This window comes from Pongo abelii, chromosome 1 (assembly GCF_028885655.2).
Source record: "Pongo abelii isolate AG06213 chromosome 1, NHGRI_mPonAbe1-v2.0_pri, whole genome shotgun sequence".
In the NCBI taxonomy this organism is placed as follows: domain Eukaryota; kingdom Metazoa; phylum Chordata; class Mammalia; order Primates; family Hominidae; genus Pongo; species Pongo abelii.
In genome coordinates, this window is record NC_071985.2 from 175,852,029 (window position 1) to 175,876,952 (window position 24,924).

General features: G+C 40.3%; 1 protein-coding gene across 19 annotated transcripts in view; it reads left to right on the plus strand.

Annotated features, from left to right (window-relative positions):
* Window positions 1–24,924, plus strand: part of DAB1 (DAB adaptor protein 1) — a 1,275,060-nt gene that overhangs the window by 966,833 nt on the left and 283,303 nt on the right. For all 19 annotated transcript variants that reach the window (XM_054534040.2, XM_054534037.2, XM_054534022.2 and 16 more), the window contains one exon: window positions 4,312–4,514. In XM_054534040.2, coding sequence (XP_054390015.1) covers window positions 4,448–4,514 — 67 coding nt within the window. In that variant the 5' untranslated portion in view covers window positions 4,312–4,447. The remainder of the gene's footprint in view (window positions 1–4,311; window positions 4,515–24,924) is intronic.

Sequence of the window (24,924 nt, forward strand, 5' to 3'; positions counted from 1 at the left end):
ATAAATGTCCCGTTTTCTGTGCTTTATACCTTGGATGAAGCTAAGTAATACATCGAATCATAAAACATGCTAATAGTGACATACAGTTTTAATGCATGCAGTTACTGCCACACAAACTCAAAGTCTTGGTTTTGGGAAAACTACATTTTCATCTGTTTTTTAGCACTACATTATGTTTTCGAACTGGAATTTGCAGTGGCCTTAGTGTTATCACACAAGGCTCGTATCAGGTTGGGAGGGGTTTTGTTTTGTTTTCCTAATTTGGGTGAAATTCACATGACATAAAATTAACCACTTTAAAGTGGTATTTATTATAGTCACGATGTTGTGCAACCCTCACTTCTGTCTGGTTCCAAAATATTTTCATCACTCCAAAGAAGACCCCATACCCATTAAGCAGTTCCTCAACCTTATGCCCCTCCCCTGGCCTCTGGCGACCACTGATCTGCATTCTGTCTCCAGGGATTTGTCTATTTAGGATATTTCATATAGGTGAAATCATACAGTATGCAACATATTTTGTCTAACTTACTTGCCTTGCTGTTTTCAGGGTTCATCCACATTGCAGTGTGTATCAGTACTACATTTCCTTTATACAGTTGAGTAATATTCCATTGTACCAATATTTTGTTTTTCCATTCACCCACTAATGGAAATCTGGGAGGGCTTTGAGTGAAGTTGAGGAGACAAGTGTCTTGTAACTTGCCCTGTGCTGTGCTATTTACTAGCTGTGTGGCTTTGGACAAGCGCCTAAGCTGGCTTGTGCCTCAGTTTCCTCGTTTGTTTCATGTTGATAATTATATTGGATTCTTCAAATAGTTGAATGAATTGTATCAAATAATGCCAGAAAAGCTCATAGCATAGTACTTGGCAAATAGTGGGCCCTCAATAAATAATAGCAATTTTATTGTAGGATTATATGAGAAAAGGGGGAAAGAAAGAACACAAATGTGTGTTATAGTATGTGTTTAGTGTGTGTTCGTTCTGTTATAGCTGCTGAAACCTTCATGCTTTGTTTAAAAAAAGAGGCATATCTGTTTTCTCTGCTTTGTGGTTTAGTGTTTTTGGCCCCCACCCCATCACTAAACATGAAATTTTACATTTTAGAAGCAGTTCACTAGACAGAATGTCTGTAGTGGAATGTTACATAATTCACATTTAGATTTGAAGAGCTCATTATAAAAAACCTGACACACTTCAGGAATATTAAATTACTGCAGATTGTGTGGAGCAAAGAAATATTATTGAAGCATTTCAAAATTCCAGGCAAGCCTGAATTTGACTGATAGGGTTTCACAGCCTTTACTGGGGAAAATGATTTGAGTTGTCACATGGTTTCTGGCCCTGGAGGACTTTAATCTCTTTAATTACAAAGAAGCGAATTTCCTAAATAATTTGGAGTTACTTCACAGCATTTGCTCAACCTCTGCCTTTTGGAAAATTAAAGGGGGTGGCAGGGTCTACACTGCGGTACATTCTCACAGTACTGTAGCTTCCTTATTTAAGTTTTTATTCAGAATGATGGTGGTTTCCTTTCATTATGGATGTAGGGATGTACTTCAGAAATTCGCAAGGAATGCTTGTAACACTTGAACATAATCATATTTTGTTGAGCAAACGTCTTTGAAGATAGAAATAAGGAGAGATGCTATATTGTGATTTATAAGTTTGAAGAAGAGAAAATGGCCCAAATCCAATCCAGTTTTATACAACGGATTTTAAAAAATTCCTGAAAACATGTAAAATCCATATATTTCAGCTACTTTCTGAATTTATAGATTAGGCACCTACTGTGTCCAAGACTAACATGATACCATTTCCTACAATTCATTCTGAGCCAGCAAAATTAACTTGTATCAGTTTCCTCCTTTGTAAAGGGGAGATAATACAGACTTTCGGTCACATACCGGCCATGTAGCCTTGAGCAAGTGGCACAGGAATTTATGTGCCTAATATTTATTAAATGCTTACCAGGAGGCATGCCAGACACTCTTCCAATCACATTACGTGTGTGATCCTACTGAATTGCCACAACAGCTCCCCCAGTGGGCACTATTATCCCCATTGTACAGATGAAGACACTGAGGCAAAGACCAGGTTGAGTAACTTCCTCAAATCATGTGGCTTGTAAGTGGCTGAAACTGAAGTTGTCCAAAAATCAAATCATAAAATAAGTTGGGAAAGAGTCTATTTTGCTACAGAGATCAGAACATCTTTCTGCCGGTGATGTCTCTTTGAACTGAACCTTGAGGATTCAATAGAATGTCCAGGCAGACTTGAGACAAGAGATTCCGTAGAAAGATAGCAGCACAAGGAAAAACTGGGAAGATGGGGAAGTGCATCACCTCCCTGCTAGAGTTGTGCCTCCTTTTACTGGTTTGGTTGTTGATGTCACCCCTCCTTGCTTTTACACATGGTGATCTTTCTGCCTGAAACAAGCATTCATTCATTCATTCTACGTACAATTATTGAGAAGCTGGTGGTCCTTTCCCTTATCATCCTTTTTACAGAAACATAGCTCTTCAACATCTCACAGAGTAGGGCTTATCCTCTTTGAAGCTTTATTGACCCTTCCAAGCAAAGATGAATACTTGCCCCTTTCCGCCCCAGTATGCCTGGTATTTATGCCTGTTTTAGTTTTGGTCACATATGTGACCGTCCCTTACATGACTGATACCTCTGTTAGACTGAGCTTCTTTGAGGACAGGAACCAGCCCTTGACTATGTACTCTTGGCCAGCATGGTTACATGGTAAATGTCTGTTAATATGAATGAGCTAGTATTCGTACCTGGCCCATAGTAGATTCTTACTAAATATTTGCTGCAATGAAATGGTAAATATTATTAATACATTTTATTGTGTTTATACATGACCAAATTTTGTGACTCTGCCATCTGCCATTGAACGTTGTCTTAGAGACGAGGGTCTGGAAAGGGTGTGGGGGCTGGTGACAAGGTATAGATAGATGGTATAAAAGTGGCAGGATAAATTCTCATTTTCTATGTACGGTTTCATGGACCCTGTTTTACAAAGATAACTTTCTGTTTTTCTTAGTTGTAGCCTTAGATTCACTAGATCAAGTACTTTCATTTGGGCCATTTCCTTTTTTAAAAATAGTTAGCTTATATACAAATAAAACAAAACAGATATCTTTGGATTAAGGTGGGAATTTCCTCATATTGAAGCTTTACTATAATTTTACGCGGCTTTTTATTAGACTTTCTGGTTAAGATTAACTAGATTGTCATGATTAAGAGGTTTGGGTCATTATTCTTTTTGAACTGAAACTGGCATTCGAGGTCAGTCGTTTTCTATTAAACATTTCTAGATCTGTGGGATGAACTAAGAATTGGCTGCACAATTCGAAGATCCATTTCTAATAGCTTTTTCTTAATATTTTTCAAAAGTGGAAATTGGTGAAACGTTTACTTTTTAATAGAACTCTCAGATGTAACTATCAGATAGTCACAAGAAACGAATATTATCAAAGAGAATACTGTATATTTGTTTAATTTAAATGAGATCGAGTGAGATACTATATGTGAAGCAGTAGCTAAGGGCATAGTATATAGTAAATATTACCTGTAAGTGAAGTGGTTTTATTATCATTATTCTCTTCCTAGCATGGTGTCTGAGTTTAATAGCACCTGGTGTTATTCAATGCATATTTATTAGAGAATGAATGAATGAAATCTGTGTCTGCCTATTCTTTTTCTTTTTCTCTGCACACTAAATGCTTGTCTGCTCTTACAGCTGGAGGAAAAGCTGACTTAAAAATTGGCTTGCTGGAATGTTTCTTGGCCCCATTTGTCACCTTACCCTTGGAGCCCAATTGTATGTCAACTCCATGCCCTCTCTGATGCCTGCCAGTGAGGGACAGACCACGGGTTATTTCCATATGATCTGCTTTTGCTGCCAAGGTGCTGATCAAGCTTGGCTGATGGATGGGTGCTCTCTTGTTGGAAATGTCTCCATGGTGCTGGTCAGGACATACCTTTGCTATATTTTCTGGTTGGGATCTAGTGCTTGAAAATAAGAAACAGAAAACAGAGTTGGGTTTTGTCCCTCTTATAAATCTAGACTTTTAAAGATCTATTTTGAGTTACCTAGTTTGAGAAGCAGTTTTGCCGCTAAGCCTCTCGTTCCCTTTGCTGTATAAACCCTATCAACGCCTTCATGAAACCATGGGAGCAGTTTTTGCATAAAGACCAAGATTTTGTTTGTATATGTTTGCCAATTCACTTTTTATAAATTTCTGTTTAACTTCATAACAGTGATGATTCTGAATGTTCTCTTGCCTTGATTTGCAGCACTCAAAAAGAGTGAATGAAATGTGCAGCTCAGAGTGTCATTTCTGAAGGGAGGAGTCTTTCTCTTGGAGAAGAGTCCTCAATGAGCCTGGCCGAGGCCCGGGATCTGTGTGAAGTGGACTAAGGATTAAGTAGGATGTCAACTGAGACAGAACTTCAAGTAGCTGTGAAAACCAGCGCCAAGAAAGACTCCAGAAAGAAAGGTAGGGCTGAATTTGACCTTTTTTTAATGGCTACTTTTCTGCACAGGAATGAGTTTTTAAATCTCTGGAATGATATAAAGCAATATCTTTGTGATTGCATATATTTTTAAATAGTTATTTTGTGTATTTCATGTTCATAATATAATAATGTAATGGCTCTTCATTATTCTCCAGATAAAATCCAAAACTTTTCTCATAATATACAAAGTTTTTCTGCATATGCCTTCTATCCATCCCTCCAGCAACATCTCTGCCTAACCACCCCACTTCCCCATCCCTGTTTACCCTCCAGATATTCTGTAGTTCATCATCGCCTGTACCAGTGGTTGTCAAACTCCACCTGGGCCAGAATCACTGGGAGGGCTTGTTAAAGCCTTCATTTCTGAGTCTCATCTCAAAGTGTCAGATTCAGTAAGTCTAGGGTAGGACCCAAGACTTTGCATTTAAAACAGGTTCCCATGTGATGCCAGTCTTGCTGGTCCAGAGACCCTACTTTAAGAACCACTGGGCTCAATCCAGCCTGAAATCCTTTTTTGTTGCTCTTCATTTTTTTTTTTTTTTTTTTTTTCTGAACTGACTCCTGCTTATTCACTAGGTTTGAGTTTAGGGGAGCCTCCTGGGGGAGCCTTTTCTTACTCCCAAAATTGATATAAATGTTTTTATTTGTTTTGTTTCATTAGCACTTGGTTAGTGTTTCACTTTATTAAAAATGTCCTGCATAAACTCCTTTGGAACTAGATGTTTTGTTCACATTTTAAGTCTCAGCACTTAGAAAGTGCTTGGCAGAGAGGAGCTAGAGATATCTGGCAATAAGGATTTGCAGGCATAGTGTGATAATAAAGTAATTCTATCACTTTTCATGTTTTCTGGAGAATTTAGCCCCATGGCTTTAGGACCATGTTTTTCAGTAAGCTTCACCCCCTGCCAATTATATATGAGCAACTTCTTTCTCTCTGTGTGTGTGTGTTTTCTCTCTGTAGTTTCTGCTGTCTCTCCCTTGTTTTCTCAGCTGCATGGGAGACGATTGACAGAGCTCTCTTTCAGGTCTTGAAATCTGTCAATGTGGGCTTTGCAAACTGGGATACCCTTGACTTCTTTGTATAGGCAGTGATTTGTTTGAGACATTGTTGTGCCTGCCCAGTTATGTTTTGTGATGGCATTTGTCTGACACTCTATATGAAGTAAGGGACATAACTGTAATACATATGCAGCTCTTTGACAGCCAGAAGCCCAGGAAGGACTATAAATTTTGCTTTTGATGTTTATTTGAAACACAAATATTTTGGAGGCAGTCTATTTTGTTCCCTAAAAATTAATGTAAACCTTGTTTTCTATGCATCGTGGTCTAAGAATAATAGAAAGAAAGTAAGTGGGTGAAAGAACATGTCTTGGGAGACTGCTATGTGGGAAAAAAAAAAAAAAAAGAGGTCGCAGAGCCCAGTATGTACTAGAATTCAAATGCTTTTTCAGTGGAAACTGACAAGTTATATTTTTGCCTCAAATTTAACCTTTCCACTAAACCTGCACTCTTGAATGCTTAATGCATTAAAAATGTTATCTTAGTGCATATTTTTTCATTCTTAATTTTAACATGCAAAACCAGAAGCATTCTGCAGAGAGGATTCAGGTTTTCAGGACATTGGCTCAGTTGGGGATTTGGGATGAGAGCATGAAGGTGACCCTTTTAGAACCTCTTCATCTTCATGTCCTAAAAAAACTCTGAAATCAACATAATACATATGTGAGGAGTGTCCTCCATGGAGTGGCTAATACCATGGGATTTGGGTAGGCAGAGCTGGATTCAAATTCTGGCTTTACCACTTTCTCACAATGTGACCTTTGAAAGTATTTAACCTGAGCCTCATTTTCCTCTCTTATAAAATGGGTATATAATATTACAGACTTCAAAGCCTCACTATGAAGATTAATGAAAATAAGGCAAATAAAATGCTTATTACTTGGCATGTATTAAATGCTCAACAAAGGTTAGCTGTGATCTTCTTCCTCTTTTTCCTCCCTTTTCCTTTTCTCCTTCTCTTCCCCTCCCTTCCCTGTCATCTTTCTCCATTTCCCTCCTCTCCTCTCTTTTCTCTTTTTCTCTTCCTTCATCGTTTATCTTGTCTTAATTAGCTTGAGCTGCCACAAGAAAATACCATAGACTTGACAGCTTAAACAACAGAAACATGTTTCTCACAGATCTGGAGGCTAGAAAGTCTGAGATCAAAGTGCCAGCCAATTTGGTTCCTGGTGAGGGCTCTCTTCCTTGCTTGTAGATAGTCATCTTCTCACCATGTCCTCACATGGTAGAGGAGGACCAAACTCTTTCCTTCTCTTCTTTCCCATCAGAAGAGCCCCACACTCACAATGTTGTCTAACCATAATTACCTTCCAAAGGCCCCATTTCCAAACACCATGCCACTGGGGTTCAGGGCTTTAACATATAGATTTTGGTGAAACAGATATGCATAACACACCACATCTCCTTCTTTTCCTCCTCCCCCATCTCCCATCCTCTTCATCTGTATCATCATCATCATCATCACCATTACATGATATTTTTGCTTATCCTGTTTTATATCCAAGGGGCTCTTGAAAAGTGTATAGCTAATTTGTCCCAGAACAATATTTTGCAATTGTTTATAATTGTGCAACAGTGATAAACAATTATTATTCTCTATACGTTTGTCTGGGCCAAGGCACATGTATATTAAAATGAGAGAGAGGGGCTGGGCGTAGTGGCTCACGCCTGCAATCCCTGCACTTTCGGAGGCTGAGGCAGGCAGAACACTTGAAGTCAGGAATTCGAGACCAGCCTGGCCAACACAGTGAAACCCCGTCTCCACTAAAAATACAAGAATTAGTCGGGCATGGTGGCACGCACCTATAATCCCAGCTACTCAGGAGGCTGAGGCAGGAGAATCACTTGAACCTGGGAGGCAGAGGTTACGGTGAGCCAAGATGGCTTCATTGCCTTCCAGCCTGAATGACCGAGTGAGACTCTGTCTCAAAAAATAAATAAATAAATAAATAAATAAATAAATAAATAAATAAAAGAGAGAGAGAGAGAGAAGACGTGCTGGTAACAGCATTAATTCATTTCTTGTTCTTCAGTTTTGATGATGTAATAGTATTTCATTAAATAAATGTTGCTAACTTGGACAAAATTAATACAACTTTAAAAGGAATAAACAGTTTATATACTGATATTGAATCTTGAATATAACCATGTCATTATGTTCTTTTATTACTAATACTTTCTCCAACTGTGCTTGGATTTTCTATGGAGACAGCATATAACCTGCAAATAAGTTTCTCATCAATCTCTAAGTACTTATTTCTTTTTCTCTCTAATTGGCTGGATCTGTCATTATAATATTTAGTGATAATAAATGTCCTTATCTTGTTCCTGATTGCTTCTAGATTACATTTATGTTTAAGTTTTTACTAAAGATAGTTTTCTGGCTGGGCATGGTGGCTCACGCCTATAGTCTCAGCTCTTTGGGAGGCTAAGGTGGGTGGATCACTTGAGCTTATGAGTTTGAGACCAGCCTGGGAAACATGGTGAAACCCCGTCTTTACAAAAAAAATGCAAAGAATGGCCAGGCATGGCGGTGCATGCCAGTAGTCCCAGCTACTCAGGAGGCTGAGTTGGGAGGATGGCTTGAGCCCATGAATTGGAGCTTGCAGTGGGCCAAAATCACACCACTGCAGTCCAGCCTGGGCAATAGAGCCAGACGTTGTCACAAACAAAACAAAACAAAACAAAACATACCTTGTTAGTTCCCCTTTATGTATTATTTTCTAGGAAGTGTTTTTAAATTCTAAATTTGCATGTTGAATTTTATCATATGCTTTTTCTGTATTTATTTCATTGATTATACATATTTTTCCTCTTATAATTTATACTGTGGTGGATTTAACTGATAGATTTTTAAATATTCATTTCTGGGGTAAATCTTACTTGGTCATAATGCTATTATTTTCTATACCCTGGTGGCTTTGATTTGTTAGGTTAAGGAATGTTTTTTGTATCTATATTTATCAGCAAGATTTGTTAGGTTAAGGAATGGTTTTTGTATCTATATTTATCAGCAAGATTGGTGTATAACTTCTTTTCTTGGACAACCCTTGTGTCTGGTATTAGTTAATGTTATATTCTCATATAATGATTTTTATCAGTTAATGTTATATCCTCATATAATGATTTTTGGTAGGAATGAAATGCTGAATAATATTTAGGACTATTTCTGGAAAATATTATCTTTCTTTACAGTTATTTAACTTTTTAAAAGCTATATATGCTTATTGCTGAAATTAGAAAGGACAAAGTAACCATGCATAATTCTGTAAAACAAAAATAGCTACTATTAACAACTGAAGTTACATCCTTAAACTGGCCTTCCAGGATAATATGTAGTTGACATCATACTCTTCACACAATTTCATGTCCTATTTTGTTATTTGACATTAGTGTGTTTCCTATATTATTACCTGATATTACAAAATAGAAGTGTTTTTTTTTTCCCTCTTAGTAAGATTTAGATGACTCCTGGGGCAGATATTTTAATTCCTGAAAAAAGAATACCTGACAATTTGGGTCATCTATTGTGGGAAAGAGTGGCATAAAGAAAGTTAAGAGGCCCTTTAGAGTTCCTCATGAACATATCACCCTAGTTCTTTAACCTGGGCTGTTGAAAGCAAGCCAGACAGTTTCAAATACAAGTCACACAGGGGCATATTTATTTCATCACAAAATGAGTTTCTAGGCAGGCGATTTATGAAATGTAACTAGAGTATTCACAATTCAAATAAAGGATGCAAGTAGTGAAAAATAAAGTTGTTCTTTTCATTTTATTTTTATTGGATTGTGTCACTGCACATACAGCTTGTCAAATGGTGCCCATTCCAGAAGTGGAATATGATGGAAGACCTGAGGAAAAGAACGTATATTTTCAAGTTCGTTACCTGCTATCAAAGGAGGACAATCAGTTGACACTATTCTTGTTATTTGTAATCCCCGTATTAGGGTACTCAGTGGAAGATCATGGTAGAGGAATGTGTCCCATAATGAACAGATAGATATCTCTGGGGGCAGTGCCTGGAGTCTTCCAGTCAGTGCCATCTGGCAGCTTAGTGTAGTGAAAAGAGTACTGACTTTGGAGCACAGCAGACCTGGTTTTTAGTTCTAACTCTTCTCTTTATATGCTGTGTAACCAGAGACAGGTTAATTAGCCTCCTTGAGCCTGGTTTCACTTATCTTTAAAGGGAGGGGTGTGTGTGTTTGTATGTGTGTGTGAATATTTCCACCTGTCATTAGAAAGGTGAGGGGGCTGGGTGTGGTGCTCATGCCTGTAATCCCAGCACTTTGGGAGGCTGAGGTGGGCAGATCACCTGAGGTCAGGAGTTCGAGACCAACCTGGCCAACATGGTGAAACCCTGTCTCTACTAAAAATACAAAAATACAAAATAGGGCGTGGTGGTACTTGCCTGTAATCCCAGCTACGTGGGAGGCTGAGGCAGGAGGATCACTTGAACCTGGGAGGCAGAGGTTGCAGTGAGCTGAGATCGTGCCATTGCACTCCAGCCTGGGCAAAAAGAGCAAAACTCCATCTCAAAAAGAAAAAAAGAAAGAAAGAAAGGTGAGGGAGATACTGTGGGTAAAAAGCTAGCTTGGGATCTGCAATGTAGTATGGCTTAGTCAGTGTGTTAGTGCTCTATCCTCTTCTTTCTGAAATCACAGTTCACCATTACCTCCTTATTTTCTAGAAACACCTGGAAATAGTGAAACTTTTTTACTTCCCTTATATTTCATATTAGTCCTATACCCAGGGATCATCAGTTAACCACAATGACAATGACAAAAAGCTACCTTCATATTTTCTCCCAGGAGAATTTTGGCTCCAAGAATCAAGGCTTTAATGGGATTCAGGAGAAGTCAGTGATCACAGGGCAGATGCCTCAGGTTTGAAGTCACATCAAACCGAGTGTGAACCCTCTGTACCTCACAGCTGTGCTAACTTTTGGAGGTTTCTTGAAAAATTCTAGTCAGTTTGGGTTAAAGAATGGTTTCAGTAATGCCACAATCAGGGTCATGACTGCTCAACTGGTCATTAACCCTAGGAAGTAACTTCCGCTGACGTTGGCTTACCTCATAGGAGCTTATAAATTGCCATCGTATTGATTATGTCATTAGGTCATCAGGATCCTAAGAGAATAATTTTTTAAGAAAACAATCTTTTTATCAGGCTTATTTATCATTGCTTCTATATGCTGCTCTTGTCCTGCAGAGGAGGCAGCCTGGGGTCAATCGAGATACTGGGTATTTGGGTTCATACTTTAAGCTCCACACTCTCTCGTGGTCTAACTTCAGACAAGTCACCTCTACTTTTTGAGCTTCACTTTTCTCAGCCACCAAATGGATGTAGAGATAATATTTGCTTGCCCAATTTTGAAATGTAGGAGTGGGCATCATTAATTAATTAGTTCTTTTGTCCACAAACATTTATCCAGCTCCAGCGTGAGCCCAGCCTATGCTTGGTCTTCTGCAGAACAGAAAAATGCCTTAGAAGGAGATTCTGACTCTAGTCATCCACGCTGTAGTTAAAGAACTGTGAGCTGAGAGGGTGGGGCAGGGGAGGGGGCCTTCTGATATTTATGTCTCATCTTTCCCTGAAAAAATATTGTGTTTCTACTTTGCTGCTTTTATTCATTCCCAACCTATTACTGTTCATAAAATGCATAAGGTTTACTTTGACTCCAAGTTTATTTTTATTAATTAAAATATTCCATATTTATCATAATGAGGATGATTCTCATTAAAACTCTTTTCATTGCCTTGCTGACTAAAAGCAAGTACATTTTTATTTTAATAAACATAAGTAACACAATACTCTGAAAGTCTGTATACATTAAAACATGAATAACCTCTCCGGAATATACAACTTCTCTGGAAGTTGACATATATAAAAGGTTATAAGAAGTTAATGTTTGGTGGCAGGCCACAGCCTGGTTGTCACAGATGAGGTCTCAAGAGGAAAATGATTTGCCAGTGGTCACTCCCCTGGGCAATGGCAGAGCCAAGGTTGCAACCCAGGAATGGCTCCCTGGCTGGAGCTCCTTCCACTCAGTAGATCCCAAACAACTTATGTTCTTAGGATTCACCTCATTAACCTCTTGGGGTGTTTGCTTCCTCTTACTTACAATGAAGACTTCTGAAAAGAGCCCAGGTTTTAGAATTAGATAAACTGAAGTTGGAGTCAAGGCTCAGCACATTTTCTACTTGCCTATCTTGGGCTAGCTACCTAATCTTTCTGGGCCTCAACTTCTTCATCTGTAAAATGGGAATAATAGTAGTTCCTATCTTAGAGTGTTGCATTGAGGATTTCATGAGTTCACAAGTATAAAAAACCTAGCATTGAAACTCTATACATAGAATCAAGATTAAGAAATATTCCTTTCCCCTGTGGCCCCCAACTCCCACCATGTCTGAGAGGCAGCACATCTCTAGTGGTATAGGAAATATAGAGAGGTAGAAGGTACCCTTTTCTCCAGAGGAATATGGGGTAGTTGGTAAGAAAAAGACACTGGTCCCTCTTCAAATGGATACTGCTCCAAGAATAACTGAGGGAATGAATAGGAAGTACAAAGGAAAATGTACCATGTTGTCAAGCTACAAAGATTTATTAATAGCCATCATGTATGCTTCCTGCATACGAGCCGTTGTCCCTAATAAGCCTAACTCTTACATCATCCCATTGAATACATAAGAAAATAATGTTTGCAGAGGTCAAGAGACTTGCCCCAGGTCATGGGGCTTGTCTGTCTGAGTTGCTATACACCAGGTCTTAGCAGTGCTGAAGTCTGTACTCTCTTCCATGAATGTATTCTGTGGGTTTGCCCTGTGGCTTGATGCTGGAGAGTTGGAGAACGTGAAAAAAAAATATAGGGGCTATACTCTTCTGGGGAGACGGGAGCATAGAAACTGATTAGCTACATCATGTAAATTTATGGTGCTGTTCTGTCTTGGCGGGGTTTTGGTGAGCTAATCATTCTATATGAACTCTGTGATTTGTAAGCTTTAGAAATTCAAAACCAAGGATTTAATTATAAGAAAAGACAAATTTCTCTGAACTTGATCAGTAAAGCTCGTGGGTAAAGGATTTGGAGGCAGAGAGTAATGTTTTGGGGCCAAGCAGTTTACTTCTTTATGGTAAGACTGATCATATGATGTGCTGTGGTGAAAAGAGACTTCTGTATTCTCTGTGGTCACATGGTCATGAATTTATTACAGGACACTTCACTCGGTGTGGTCATTCATTGAAGATAAACTGTTTCAGGTTTAATTGGTTGGCTTAGTTCAGGACCTTGTTCTAACTGGTTCCCTTGCTAGAAGTCAGGCTTTCTCCAAACTCACCTACATAGCTCTTTTCCTCCTTGAACTTGTTCTGTAACCCTGGCAGCATACACCACAGGACAATACATCAAGCCCTTTAAAATGTGGTTCCCGTCTCCTTTTCTGTCACTCCGCTTGCTCCCACCCTAAGCCACACTAAGCTTCAGGTCCCAGGTCTCACCTCTGTGGCTTTTGTGCAGACTGCGATTTCACCTTGGATAGCTCTCTTACCTTATGCACTTGCACTTGGCGACTCCTGTTCATCCTTCAAAACTCAGTCACCTGTTTTTTTTTTTTTTTTTTTTTGAGAAAAAGCCTTGCTCTGTCACCCAGGCTGGAGTACAGTGGTGTGATCTCGGTTCACTGCAACGTCTGCCTCCCAGTTCAAGCGATTCTCCTGCCTTAGCCTCCTGAGTAGCTGGGATTACAGGTGCACTCACTGCAGCCAGCTAATTTTTTGTATTTTTAGTAGAGATGGGGTTTCGCCATGTTGTCCAGGCTGGTCTTGAACTTCTGACCTCAGCTAATCGGCCTGCTTCAGCCTCCCAAAGTGCTAGGATCACAGTCACCTTTTGGTTAACATTGTGAGTTTCCTAACAACCTCAATTAATTAATCACTGATTATCAATTCATGTGACCTTCTACATATCTTTCAGATCCATTCATTCCTTCTTCCCCACTGGCCCCCGGCCCCGAAGGTAGTTCAGGCTACCTTCATCTCTCATCTGGATCATCCTAGCACGCTCCTAAATGGTCTTCAGGTTTTCACTGCTGTCCATCTCCAAGCCATTCTCAGCACTGCTCACTAATGTGGAGATTTAATCAGATCACACTCCTGCATAAAACCCTTCAGTGAGTGGCTCCTCCTGCCCTCAGGAAAAAGTCCACACTGCTTATCATGGCATCAGAGAGGTGCTGTCTGGTCTGACCCCTTCTTATCTGTCCAGGCACATTCCTCACCACTCTTGGCAATCATACTTCACCGAGTGGTCCCACTGAGTCAATTGCAGTTCCCTGACCCTACCATGTTGATTTTTTACACTTGGGGTTTTGTACATGTTTTTTCTTCTCCCGGGAATACATTTTTTCTGTATTTGTTTCAAAGCTAACTCCATGTATTCTTTAGTCTCAAGTTAAAGATTACTTTTCTCCAGAAATGCTTTGGTGACCCATTGCAACCCACCCACATGCCCCCCAGTTGTGGGTCATGACCATGCTGTGTGCTCTCAACCACTTTGCATTTTCTCCATTATTTAAATAAGGTTTATTCTCCTCTTTATCACTCACTAGGCTGGGAGATCTGTGAGGACAGGGACTGTGTCTGTTTTGTTAGCCACTTTACTTCTGCCACTAAGGACAGTGTTGAAAAGTGTAGGTATGCAGCAATATTTATTGAATGAATAAGGGAGTAAATGAATGAACTTACGGCCACGAAAAATCTCACCTGAGTCCCCTGGATTCTAAGGGGTCTCACAGCACCCTGTACTTACTAAAATTATCACACTTTCTCCATTTTTTCTATAATTATTTTTCTTTTTTCTACGTTATGCCATTAACTATGAGTTCCTCACTTGGTGCACTTGGCACATGGTAGGTACTCAGTAAATGTTTGTTGAATTAATTGTTATATAATGTGGGGGAGAATTATTTGCACAAGGAGAAGGAAAATTAAAAAAAAAAAATCTCCCCTAAGAGCTGGCTCTTGAGATTCTTATTATGTGGCATTCAAAATTCCTACAATTCAGACAGCTACTTCTCCTTTTGTGATGTGTGTCCAATCATGTCTGGTGCTGTAATTTAGCGTGATGTAGGCCATATTGGTAGTAAGAGCTATAAGATTTGCCATATTAGTTCATCCCACTGCTTCATTAAGCTCAGTGTGCTGCCTCTGGCAGTGACTGGGCCTGAATTTTTATGTTTGGAAGAACAAAGCTCTTCACATTAGCCCTCTGAGTCCTTGATATGCTGTGAGTCTGGTTAAGTATGTGCTCTTTCTTGGAGTTGGAGAGTCTTTGTCTTTGCAGATAATCAGTAAATGACTCAGAGGATGGGGTTTTATTATCTGTGTAAGTTTGCTGAGCAGACAATGTTCCCAGGTGTGCTGAGATTTCAGCAATCTCCTATTGCAACACACCTTCTAGGATGGTCAGAGTACACATGTTTGCAAGACTGAGTGTTTCTGCAGTCCATCAAAAGAACACACATAGATCAAAGGCAAAGGAGAGGAGAGAGCAGAGGTGAAGGAGGAAGCAATATCTATTGTTCATGTGTCCTTGTGTCCATGTTTTCTCATTTAAGCTTGAAAATAGCCTTTAGACAAGTATTCTCATTTTGTGTAAGAGGCAACTGAGGCTCAGAGAGGTGCATGGCTTACTGGAGGTCACACAGGTAAAGGGACCCATTTACACACAGATCTTTCTAACCCCAGAGCCTGTCCACGTTCTTAACCCTGGACTAAACTACTCTCTACTGAATGATATGTCCTCTTACCAAATACTAAGTTGTGCTTGCACTGAAAGACGTCCTCCTACAGCTTCCAATAGTAATGCCTTTAGGTTGAGATGGCCTCAGCAAGAGGAGGGAATGATGATAAAATATGTTGTATAGTTAGAAAAGAAGTTAAAAAGCCATGGGAAGCCCCTTCACTTCACATCTCTAGTCTGTGGCTTGCAGAAGGTTGTCATGCACAAGCCTCCACATGATTGAGAAGGAAACGTTTCCTAGATATAAAAAGGTAAAAGTGAAAATGAACTTGAAGGATTTTGACTATGTATAAATTGAAATGTACAATCAGCCCTTTGTGTCTGTGGGTTTCACATCTGTGTATTCAACCAACTGTGGATCAAATCCTGAGGCTATGGAGGGCCAGTTGTATGTGTTTTCCATCTGAGGTTGTTTATCCATTCATCCATCAGTGGACATTTGGGCTGCCTCCACCTCTTGGCTATTGTGAATGATGCTGGTATGAAATGAGTATACAGATATCAATTCGAGACCCTGCTTTCATTCCTCTTGGATATAAAGTCAGCCACCCTCCATATCTGAGGTTCTGCATCCATGGATCCAACCAACGTTGGATAGAAAATATTAGGCAAAAAATACAACAATTAAAAAATAATACAAATTTTAAAATTCAGTATAATAGCTATTACATAGCATTTTCTTTGCATTAGGTATTATGAGTAATCTAGAGATGACTTAAAGTATACTGGAGGATTACATATGTTGTATGCAAATACTATGCTATTTTATATAAAGAACTTGAATATCTTTAGATTTTGTTATCTGTGGAGATCCTGGAGCTAATCCCCATGGATATGGAAGATATAATGTTATATTAAAGGAAAACATCATTTCTATCTCTTAATTTGGAGCAAGCACTGTAAAAGTGGAGACCAGGAAATTTTGCAAATTCCCCAAATCTATGAATAATATCATCAGCCTAGTTCACCTCCCAGTGGACATCCCCAAACCTGAAATAATAATGAGGATGCTGGTGATGAAGGTAGCTACTATCTGTCAGCAGTTACTAAGTATCAGGCAATGTACTCAAACCTTTATGTCTGTTTTCTCACTCAGATCATTCCTTTGAGGTAGCTGCTTTTTAAAAATCTCAGGTTTACAGATGAGGAAGGTGAGAAGCTGGAAAGATGACACAAAGTCAGTGGTGTAAGGGCCCTGCAGTTCTGTCTCACTAATCAATAAAGCAAATGTTGTCTGTCCCTTCTAAACACCTTGCACAATTCGAACACATCGCCTTGCTTGCCCTACTTTGAGCATGCATGGATTTGCTTCAGCTCTCCTCTCAGCCTGGAAGAAGTTCCCCTCTCTCTTTTTGGCCTGTCAAGGTCCACCTGCTCCTTTGAGACACAGCTCAGATAGCACTGCCATGGAGCTCCTCCTCAGCATCCCTCTCCTTCCATGGAATTAAGCCTTGTGATTCTCAGTGTACTGTTTTCACTCCAGACGAAGCTCTTACTCCTTTCTTCTGTTCATTAGGATTCCGCTTTATACCCCTTTCTTCCCTTCTATATTGTGTGTTCAGCTGAGTCTTATTGACAAGGACTGTCTCTTTAATATCATTATATCATCTCAAAGCTGGGAGGAAGAGAAGTAAAGAGTTATCAGTGGAATGTGGGAAATGATATTAATGATGTGACTACTAAATGCCAGGGAGGGAATACAATAACTTTTAAAACCTTCACAAGAGAATGATGAGTTTGATAATATTCCCATTTTACAGATAAGAAAGCATACTCAGATAAGTTAAGATTATGTTCAATGTTACCCATCGTGTAAATAGAAGGACAGGTAATTTAATTTGGATCTGATTCAAAGCAAAAGCTCTTTCCACTACACCATGCTATTTCCCAGCAGAGGCCATCAAATAAAACCCCAGTGAAATCTCACTTCCTAGGGGTCTGATTCCTGTTGTAAAATGGTAGCTACAGATGCAATTTACCTTTATAAAGGATTTATATGTCATCATTGCAGATTCACATTCCTTAAATTTGGGACTATCATCACTTGAGTCTTTCAGCTTTCCCTGGCTGGCAATACTGCTCTAGGGAGAACTTGCATTCTAATTGTTAAACCAGAGGCAAGACACACCATGCAGGGACTTGCATTGGAAGAAGCCCAGTAGATGATGAATAGCAGACCTGAATCTTATCATGTATTTCAGGATGATGTACGGGACTGTTGGAAACTGCCTTTGACAAATGTGCACGGGAAGGAGAATTATCTCCAACAATGAAAAATATTCTTATTATGTGATCCTAAAAAGGATCAGGACCCCTATCATTGGGAAAATGATCATGCCCATATCCCTTATTAACAGTGATACAGAAGCATGTGCTAAAGACGTTGCATGTCATCCTGAAGCAGTGATGGATAGTCATGAGAGCTGAAATCAGGTTGGACTTATGAAAGGTAGCTTGATGCTTGATAGCAGGTGGGAATCGTGCAGCTTGCTAAGGTCTCTTTTAGCCCTTGCTTCTTGAGGCTCTGCAAGACTTGTTTCTGCTGTCTTAGCCAGTGCTCAGTGGCTTTTGGTTAGGTTGAGGCTGTGATTAAATACTAGAAGATATGTGATACATATGTCTGTAGGAAAAAAAAACCATTTTCATAGGGAGAAGACTAATGTACAGGCATTTTAAATATTTACTCTCAGTTTATTTTCATATTTTATATGAATAGAGTCATAGAGATTTAGTATCCTGCCCACAGCTAGAACCTAGCAGAGTTAGGTTTAAACCCAAGCAGTCTGATTTCAAAATCTATGCTTTGTTGACCATAGTAGCGTCTAATAAATACCTTCCTGGTTGGAGTTCAAAATCGTGGAAAATGAAACTGCTGAGTACATATGTGAAGGTGCCTATCGTGGACTTTAGCACATCATAGGTGATCAAGAGATGCTAGTCAAATCAAGAATTGTCAACATGTTAATTTTGTTAAGGGCTAAGGGATGATGACAGAGTTCTTTGAATTCCTTCCTTTCTTCCCTTCTTTTCTTTTCCTTCCTCCCTCTTTCCTTCCACTTTTCCTTCATTCAATTTTTGAGCATTTTTCAAAACCTGGCAGAGCGCTGGCCACAGAAGATTATGGAGAAGTCCTGAGTTCAAGGAACTTAAAATCTAATATGAAAGACAGACAAATAAGAAACAATTATAGTTTATTATAGTAAGTTGAAATCACTTAGCAGAGACAACCAACTATCCAAGGACTTCCCAGAGGTTGTGAGATTTAAATAAACATTCTTGGGGTTCAGATTTATTTATTATTTTTAGTTCAATAGCTACTTTGTGAAATATCTCCTGTTATTGAAGATATATAAACCCCTACTTGTGAAAAACAAATCCTACCCTATCTTCCCGTGAAAGGAAGACTAGCAGATCCTAAATCTTGCTGGACAATAACTTGTTCCTGCCTCTTCTAGAGTAAAAGCTACCTCACATTACAAACATATTTTATTCATTTCATGTTATGCATAGGGTCAGGTGCATAATATGTGTTCACTAAACATTTGTTGAACAGTATTCTATGTTAAATAGGTAATTCATTGGCCTTTGGCCTACATTTACTTATAATCAGTAATTTATATTCAAGTAGTTTTTCTTTGATGTTTTGAAGTAATGATTACAGCAGTTTCTCCTCCTGCTCACAAAGTCATAGATTGCAAATAGATTTTGTGTAATTTGCCAATCCTGGTCGATTTTAATGGCTGCCTTGAGCATCATGTAGAGGATTCTGAAATTATGTCCTGGCGTTGAGTGAGAACAGTTAACACTTAGGTATATTTTCTTTCAGTATTTTTCTCCTGCACACTACTGTGTGCACACAAGTGTGCAAACACATGACATCCTGTCTGATCCTTCTGTGTATTTAATTCTGTATTACTTTTTCACTAAACCTCACAATCTAAGCTAGTCCCATATCATAAACTTTTTGCAATATTATCATTTTGCTAAGTGATCTAATTTTCTTTAGCTTTTTCTCACAAAACCTCTCTCTCAATCCTTCTGTCATTGTTGCCATTTTTATTGGTGCATTCCCAAATTTGTCATATCTTGCTTAAGCTGTGGTGTTATAGAACTGCTTTTAGCAGTTGCTGGTTCATTTCTATTTTCATCCTTGAACGGATACAGTGTTTATCTTCTGTGTTTTGTGGGCAGGGGAAGATGCTAATTTGTTCTCCTGTAGTGAGAAGAAACTGAGACTTTGGAGTGGGCTCCGCTTTACAGGCATGTCACCACTGGGGACCACCACTCTAGTAAAGCACGGGAATTAAGATTTGCCAATGGATGGCTATGAGCTCGAGTGTGCTCTGCTGTTCAAATCTTTTAACCTCAGCTTATCAACTTTAATATGTTGTGCTGGTGTCTTGATTTTTTGGTTCATCTGTTTTAATGTGGTGAAATGTAAAAATAGAGCTTAGTTTTGTCCCCTTACAATGACTTCAGGGGTTTTTAGCTGATAACCAACCCTTCTTCTGTTAAGGATTCGAATTTTAAACAGCTAAAAATACATTTTTCTAATATCTGTCATCAAGTGATTAGTGCAACTATTTAGTTCTGGTCGTCTTTCCTATTCTTGGTAGATTTATATTCTCTTCTTAGAATTCTACTGCCGCCCTCTTTGTCTGGGAGACTGGAGACGTCATTTAAACATTGCTTATTAGGATTCCATTATTTGTCTCTCTTGTACAGTCAGCTAAATCAAAAAGTCAGACAGTGTTTTTAAATTGCAAATTTAAATGACAATTTATAGACCAAGTCTACTGGAAATTTTCTGTCCTTGGCATCCATCATTGCTTGTGAGTATATAGTTTTATTTTCTCTCTCTCTCTCTTTTTCTCTCTATCCTTTTCGCTTTATCTTCTTGAGAGCACAGCACACATATCCATCAGAAGGATCAGAACTGCTTGCAATCAAACAAAAATGCAATAAAGATCTTGGAAGGAAATTAAGACAAACACCTATTCTAGACCTTGCTTACATATTAGTTCTCTTCCTCCTCCTTATGCTCCCTTGCCTCTTAAAGAGGAAACTTGCATAAGGCAATTTTTTTTTTTTAAGCAGTTAAGCCCATGGCTTAGATTAAAAAAAAAAAAAATTTGGCTGGGTGCGGTGTTTCACACATGTAATCCCAGCTCTTTGGGAGGCCAAGGCAGGCAGATCACCTGAGGTCAGGAGTTCAAGACCAGCCTGGCCAACATGGTGAGACCCCCATCTCTACTAAAAATACAAAAAATTAGTCAGGCATGATGCTGCTCGCCTGTAGTCCCAGCTACTTGGGATGCTGAGGCAGGAGAATCCCTTGAGCCCAGGAGGCAGAGGTTTGCGGTGAGCTGAGATCGCGCAGCTCCACTCCAGCCTGGGCAACAGAGCAAGACTCCATCTCAAAAGAAAAAAAAAATCACTGAAAGCCTGGAATATGCCAGATACTGTTACTTCAGTTAATCTGCATAAAAAACCAATAACAATATAGTACTATCATGATGGCTAATATTTATTGAGCGCTTACTATGCATCAGACACTCTTCTATGTGTTTTTTGTCTTAACTCATATAAGACACTCGTCTGGATTTTTAAAAGAGGAAACTGAAATTTGTGGGAGGTAACTTGCTCAGGGCCCACAGCTGAACAAGCGGTGAAACATCAGCCTCTGACTTAGAACATTGTCTACCACACTAGCCTCTATCTTATTTTCAGTAAGATAATTTGTGGGCTATTTAGTATCTCTGCTTTATAAGAATGACAGGTTGGAAAGCCTTCTCACTATGCCTTGCTGAGTTTTAATTTTTAACAGATTGGGTTAGAAGAGGGTGGCTTTAAACCTCGAAATCATCTTCTTTTATCAGTCCATTTTCTCTGGGATCAGAGCAGATTGGCAAAGCATTATGATCTTCCATTTCAAAGCTGAAGGATTATCCATCTCGATGGATGAAATCATCTCTAAAATCCTTCTGAAGCCAAATGCCGAGGTTGGTACATTTCAGAAAATGCCTGTGGTACCCAATAACTTCAGTGAGGAAAATTAATAGGGTGAAGTTTGCATCCGGAAGGCCTAAGTGTAGGAAGTGGACTCACCGCTGGCCCTGGGTCAGACTTTTCATTTCCAGCAGGGCCTTGAAGGTCTTCTTTCTGTTCAGCCTCGACTCACTAGGCTCCATTGTCAACAGCAGATGGAACAGTCAAGGGCTGGTGAGATTCCAATCAAACATAGGAAGTGAGGACAGGGGAGGAAAAGACATTCTCATGTCAGTGAGGAAAAATAGGGAGGCAGCCAGGGGCGGCTAGGGGAGCCATCAGACGACAATGCATGTTTGACTCGAGTGAAGAAGACAGGGAGGGAGGGAGGGAGGGAGGGACGGAAGGAAGGAAGGAAGGAAGGAAGGAAGGAAGGAAGGAAGGAAGGAAGGAAGGCAGGCAGGCAGGCTTGGTGGATGCATCTTAGATGTTGGCGCTGTCGGAAAGAAGGAAGGAAGGAAGGAAGGCTGGCTTGGTGGATGCATCTTAGATGTTGGCGCTGTTCTAAGGCAACTTCAGCAAGGTCTTAGTGGAGTCCTTAAGCCAAAGTTGCTCAGCAGAGGAGTTCCCTGTCTCCTGGGAAAGGGCCTGCCTGAGAATCTTGCCCTGCTTTGTCACTGGCTGGGAGTGGCCTATGGGAAATATGTTCCTCTTGCAGACATGAAGAAGGGTGTCTGCATATAGCAGGTAGAATACTTTGTCAGTTCCTTTCCCTGTTAGGGGAGGTTGGCGAGGTGCATTCTCATGACTCCCGCATTAAAACAAATGGATACTCAAAATACTCAAATATAAGTTGCCATAAGACATCCCCTCTCACTTCAATTCACTACCATCTGGTGGAAACTGACCAGTTATGTTTCTTTTCTTATGCCAGCCCATGCCACATAGGCAAAAATGGGTTAAAAGGTGGTGTAAATAGAAGTTGAGGTCCCAGACTCTTTGGTCACTTGGCCCAGAAATTTCCAGAACATTTTGACCTCTCATAGTTTGCAAGGGCTGAAATGGGGGGGAAGAGAAAGCAGCTATTACATTGATAGCCCAAGAGGGAAGCCCTGGTATTTTTCCCACACTTTTCTTATTTCTTCTTATCACAAACAAAGGAGAATGCTCATCTTGCCACCAGCCTATCCTGACCCCTACTGCCCACCCCACACCCAACCCACTGTGCTAGGAAGGCTGAAAGTTATATTTCTTGAACACCTCTCTGACGGCCAGCCACGTGTGTAGGAGCCTTATTTAAACTCACTCTCTTAACACAACAACCAGTGAGGCAGGTATTCTTCAGAGCCAGGTAATTGCATTACTGTCTTTAGAGTTACAAGTTGATCGGTCAGCTCTGCCATTTATTTATTAAGCTATGTGGCCTGGAGCAGGTTCCAAATCCGCTAAGCCTCCATTTCCTAACACGTAAGATAGGAGTGACAGGACCCATCTCTCAGAGAGACAATTTAGACCAGATGAAATCATGTATGTAAGTGCCTCAGTTTGGTGTATATTTAGTGAAGTGCTAGCTTACTGCTATTGTTACTATGAGAAAACCAAAGCCCAGGCAGCAAGGCTGATTCTTGGGACTCTAAGGTTTGTGAGAAGTGGGATGTGCAATGCTGTGTGGGATGCGCATCCATCCTGCCTGGCTCTGTGCTAGATGTGGCAATACAGAAGACACCCACTTCAGCTTTCCTGCCTTTTAGGAAGTTACAGCTCAACACTTGAGTGGTTTCCAAGCATGTGGTACTACTTTATGGCTTTAAGGCTGAATGCTCAGCCTTCACATTGGCCTCCTCTGGAATCATGCAGTTGTTTAGAACGTAACCCACTCATGAAGAAAGCAATCTGGAAAGCTGGCTCTCCCGAGGGCTTGGAGCCCCACACTAGAAAATCAAACGCCAACATCTCCCTTCAGAAGTCTCTCCAGAGTTATTTATCTTTGCTCTTTTCAGACATCTGCTTCATGCTTCTTTCTCCCAGTGTTCAGACGTGCCTTCGTTTGTCACTGTGCTCATGGCCAGCTTCTCCATCCAAGATCCCATCCGCACATGGGTTACAGGGTTCCAGTTCCAGATTCTAGACAGTGAAAATCTGTAAAGCTCAGCCCAGCTCTGATGGTGGCCACCTATAGTCTATTCAAGAGTTTGGAACAATCATAGTGACAGTAGTGATTACAGCCCACCCTGTGGATCATTGGTAGGAAGGGTGAGGCATGTACTGAACAGGTACAACTACCAAACAAAAATCAGCCTAGATGGCACTTCCTCTAGGAAGCCTTCCTAGACCCAGCCAAACACAGATAATCAGGCCCTTCCCGGGGCTACTTGGATACTGACCTCTAGTACAGTAGCTCTCACAGTGTGCTGTACTTGCCTCATCCCTATGTCTCTCTCCCTACCAGACCATGTCCCCTGAGGGCAGGGATGGGAACCAGTTCTTCTTCACCAACCCTGTGAAGCCGTGCTTCCCAACCTGGAGCCCAATGCCTGTCGCAAAGTCGGTACTCAGTAAGTCTTTACAGGAAGTGAGTTTCATCAGGGAAACAGACAAATAATTGCACCACACAATGAGAAGTACTTCCCAGTGGCAACACGAAGCAGTCATCCTGCCAAAACCAGTTGTTTTTCCCTTCAAAGTACAGTAAACACCAGTGAGGACAGAGGCAGAGTTCCAATGCAGCTTTTCACGTACAGTCATGTTCTGTTTCTTTGATCCCAAACTCCTTTAGATTTTGAATCTTAAAGAGCCTGCTGCAGCTATCCACTTAATAGCCATCCGGCACCCTATGCGTTCATGCCAATTAGCTTGGGAAAGATGAAAACTTGGGGGACTTAATGAGCTGAGCTGGCACCTGTTCACTTAGCACTCCAGCCTGCATCTTTTGAGCTGCTTATACCAACTGGATGGTGTCAGCTTTAACCTTTCTGGGGAAAGGCTTACAGAGGCATTTTTGCATTAGCGTCTTCCAACTTTTATACTTTCGGTGACTGACCTAGAGATTATGGAGTGAAAGTCTTTGGAAACTTGGACTCATACTGTACCCACACTCCCTCACCCACCCCAGTCCCTGCTCATTACAGATGATGGTCTGGGTTGTGGAGGTGGCTCAGGTATGATGTTTCCAACAGGCCCAAGTTTGAATCCTAAACTTGTAGGAGCTGTGTGATAGGGCCAAGCGAGATGCCTGGCACTAATAGGTACTCAGTGAGTATTGGTGGAGGGAGGCTCCCTCAACACAATGCAGTATCACAGATGAAGGTGTCCACTCTATGAGGACACTCCTGTGTTCATTGCAGGGTCACCAGCACCTACATAAGTGTCCAGCACCTAGTAAGTGCTCAGTAAAGTATTTGTTGAATGAGTGAATGGACAAATGATGAAGAGTATTTAAGAGCTTTAACAGGAAAGAGACCTGGATTTGAACCTTGCTTCTCCCACATCTGAATGTGGTGAATATTGGCAATTTACTTCTCTCTCAGACTCTGGTCCTTCATCTGTG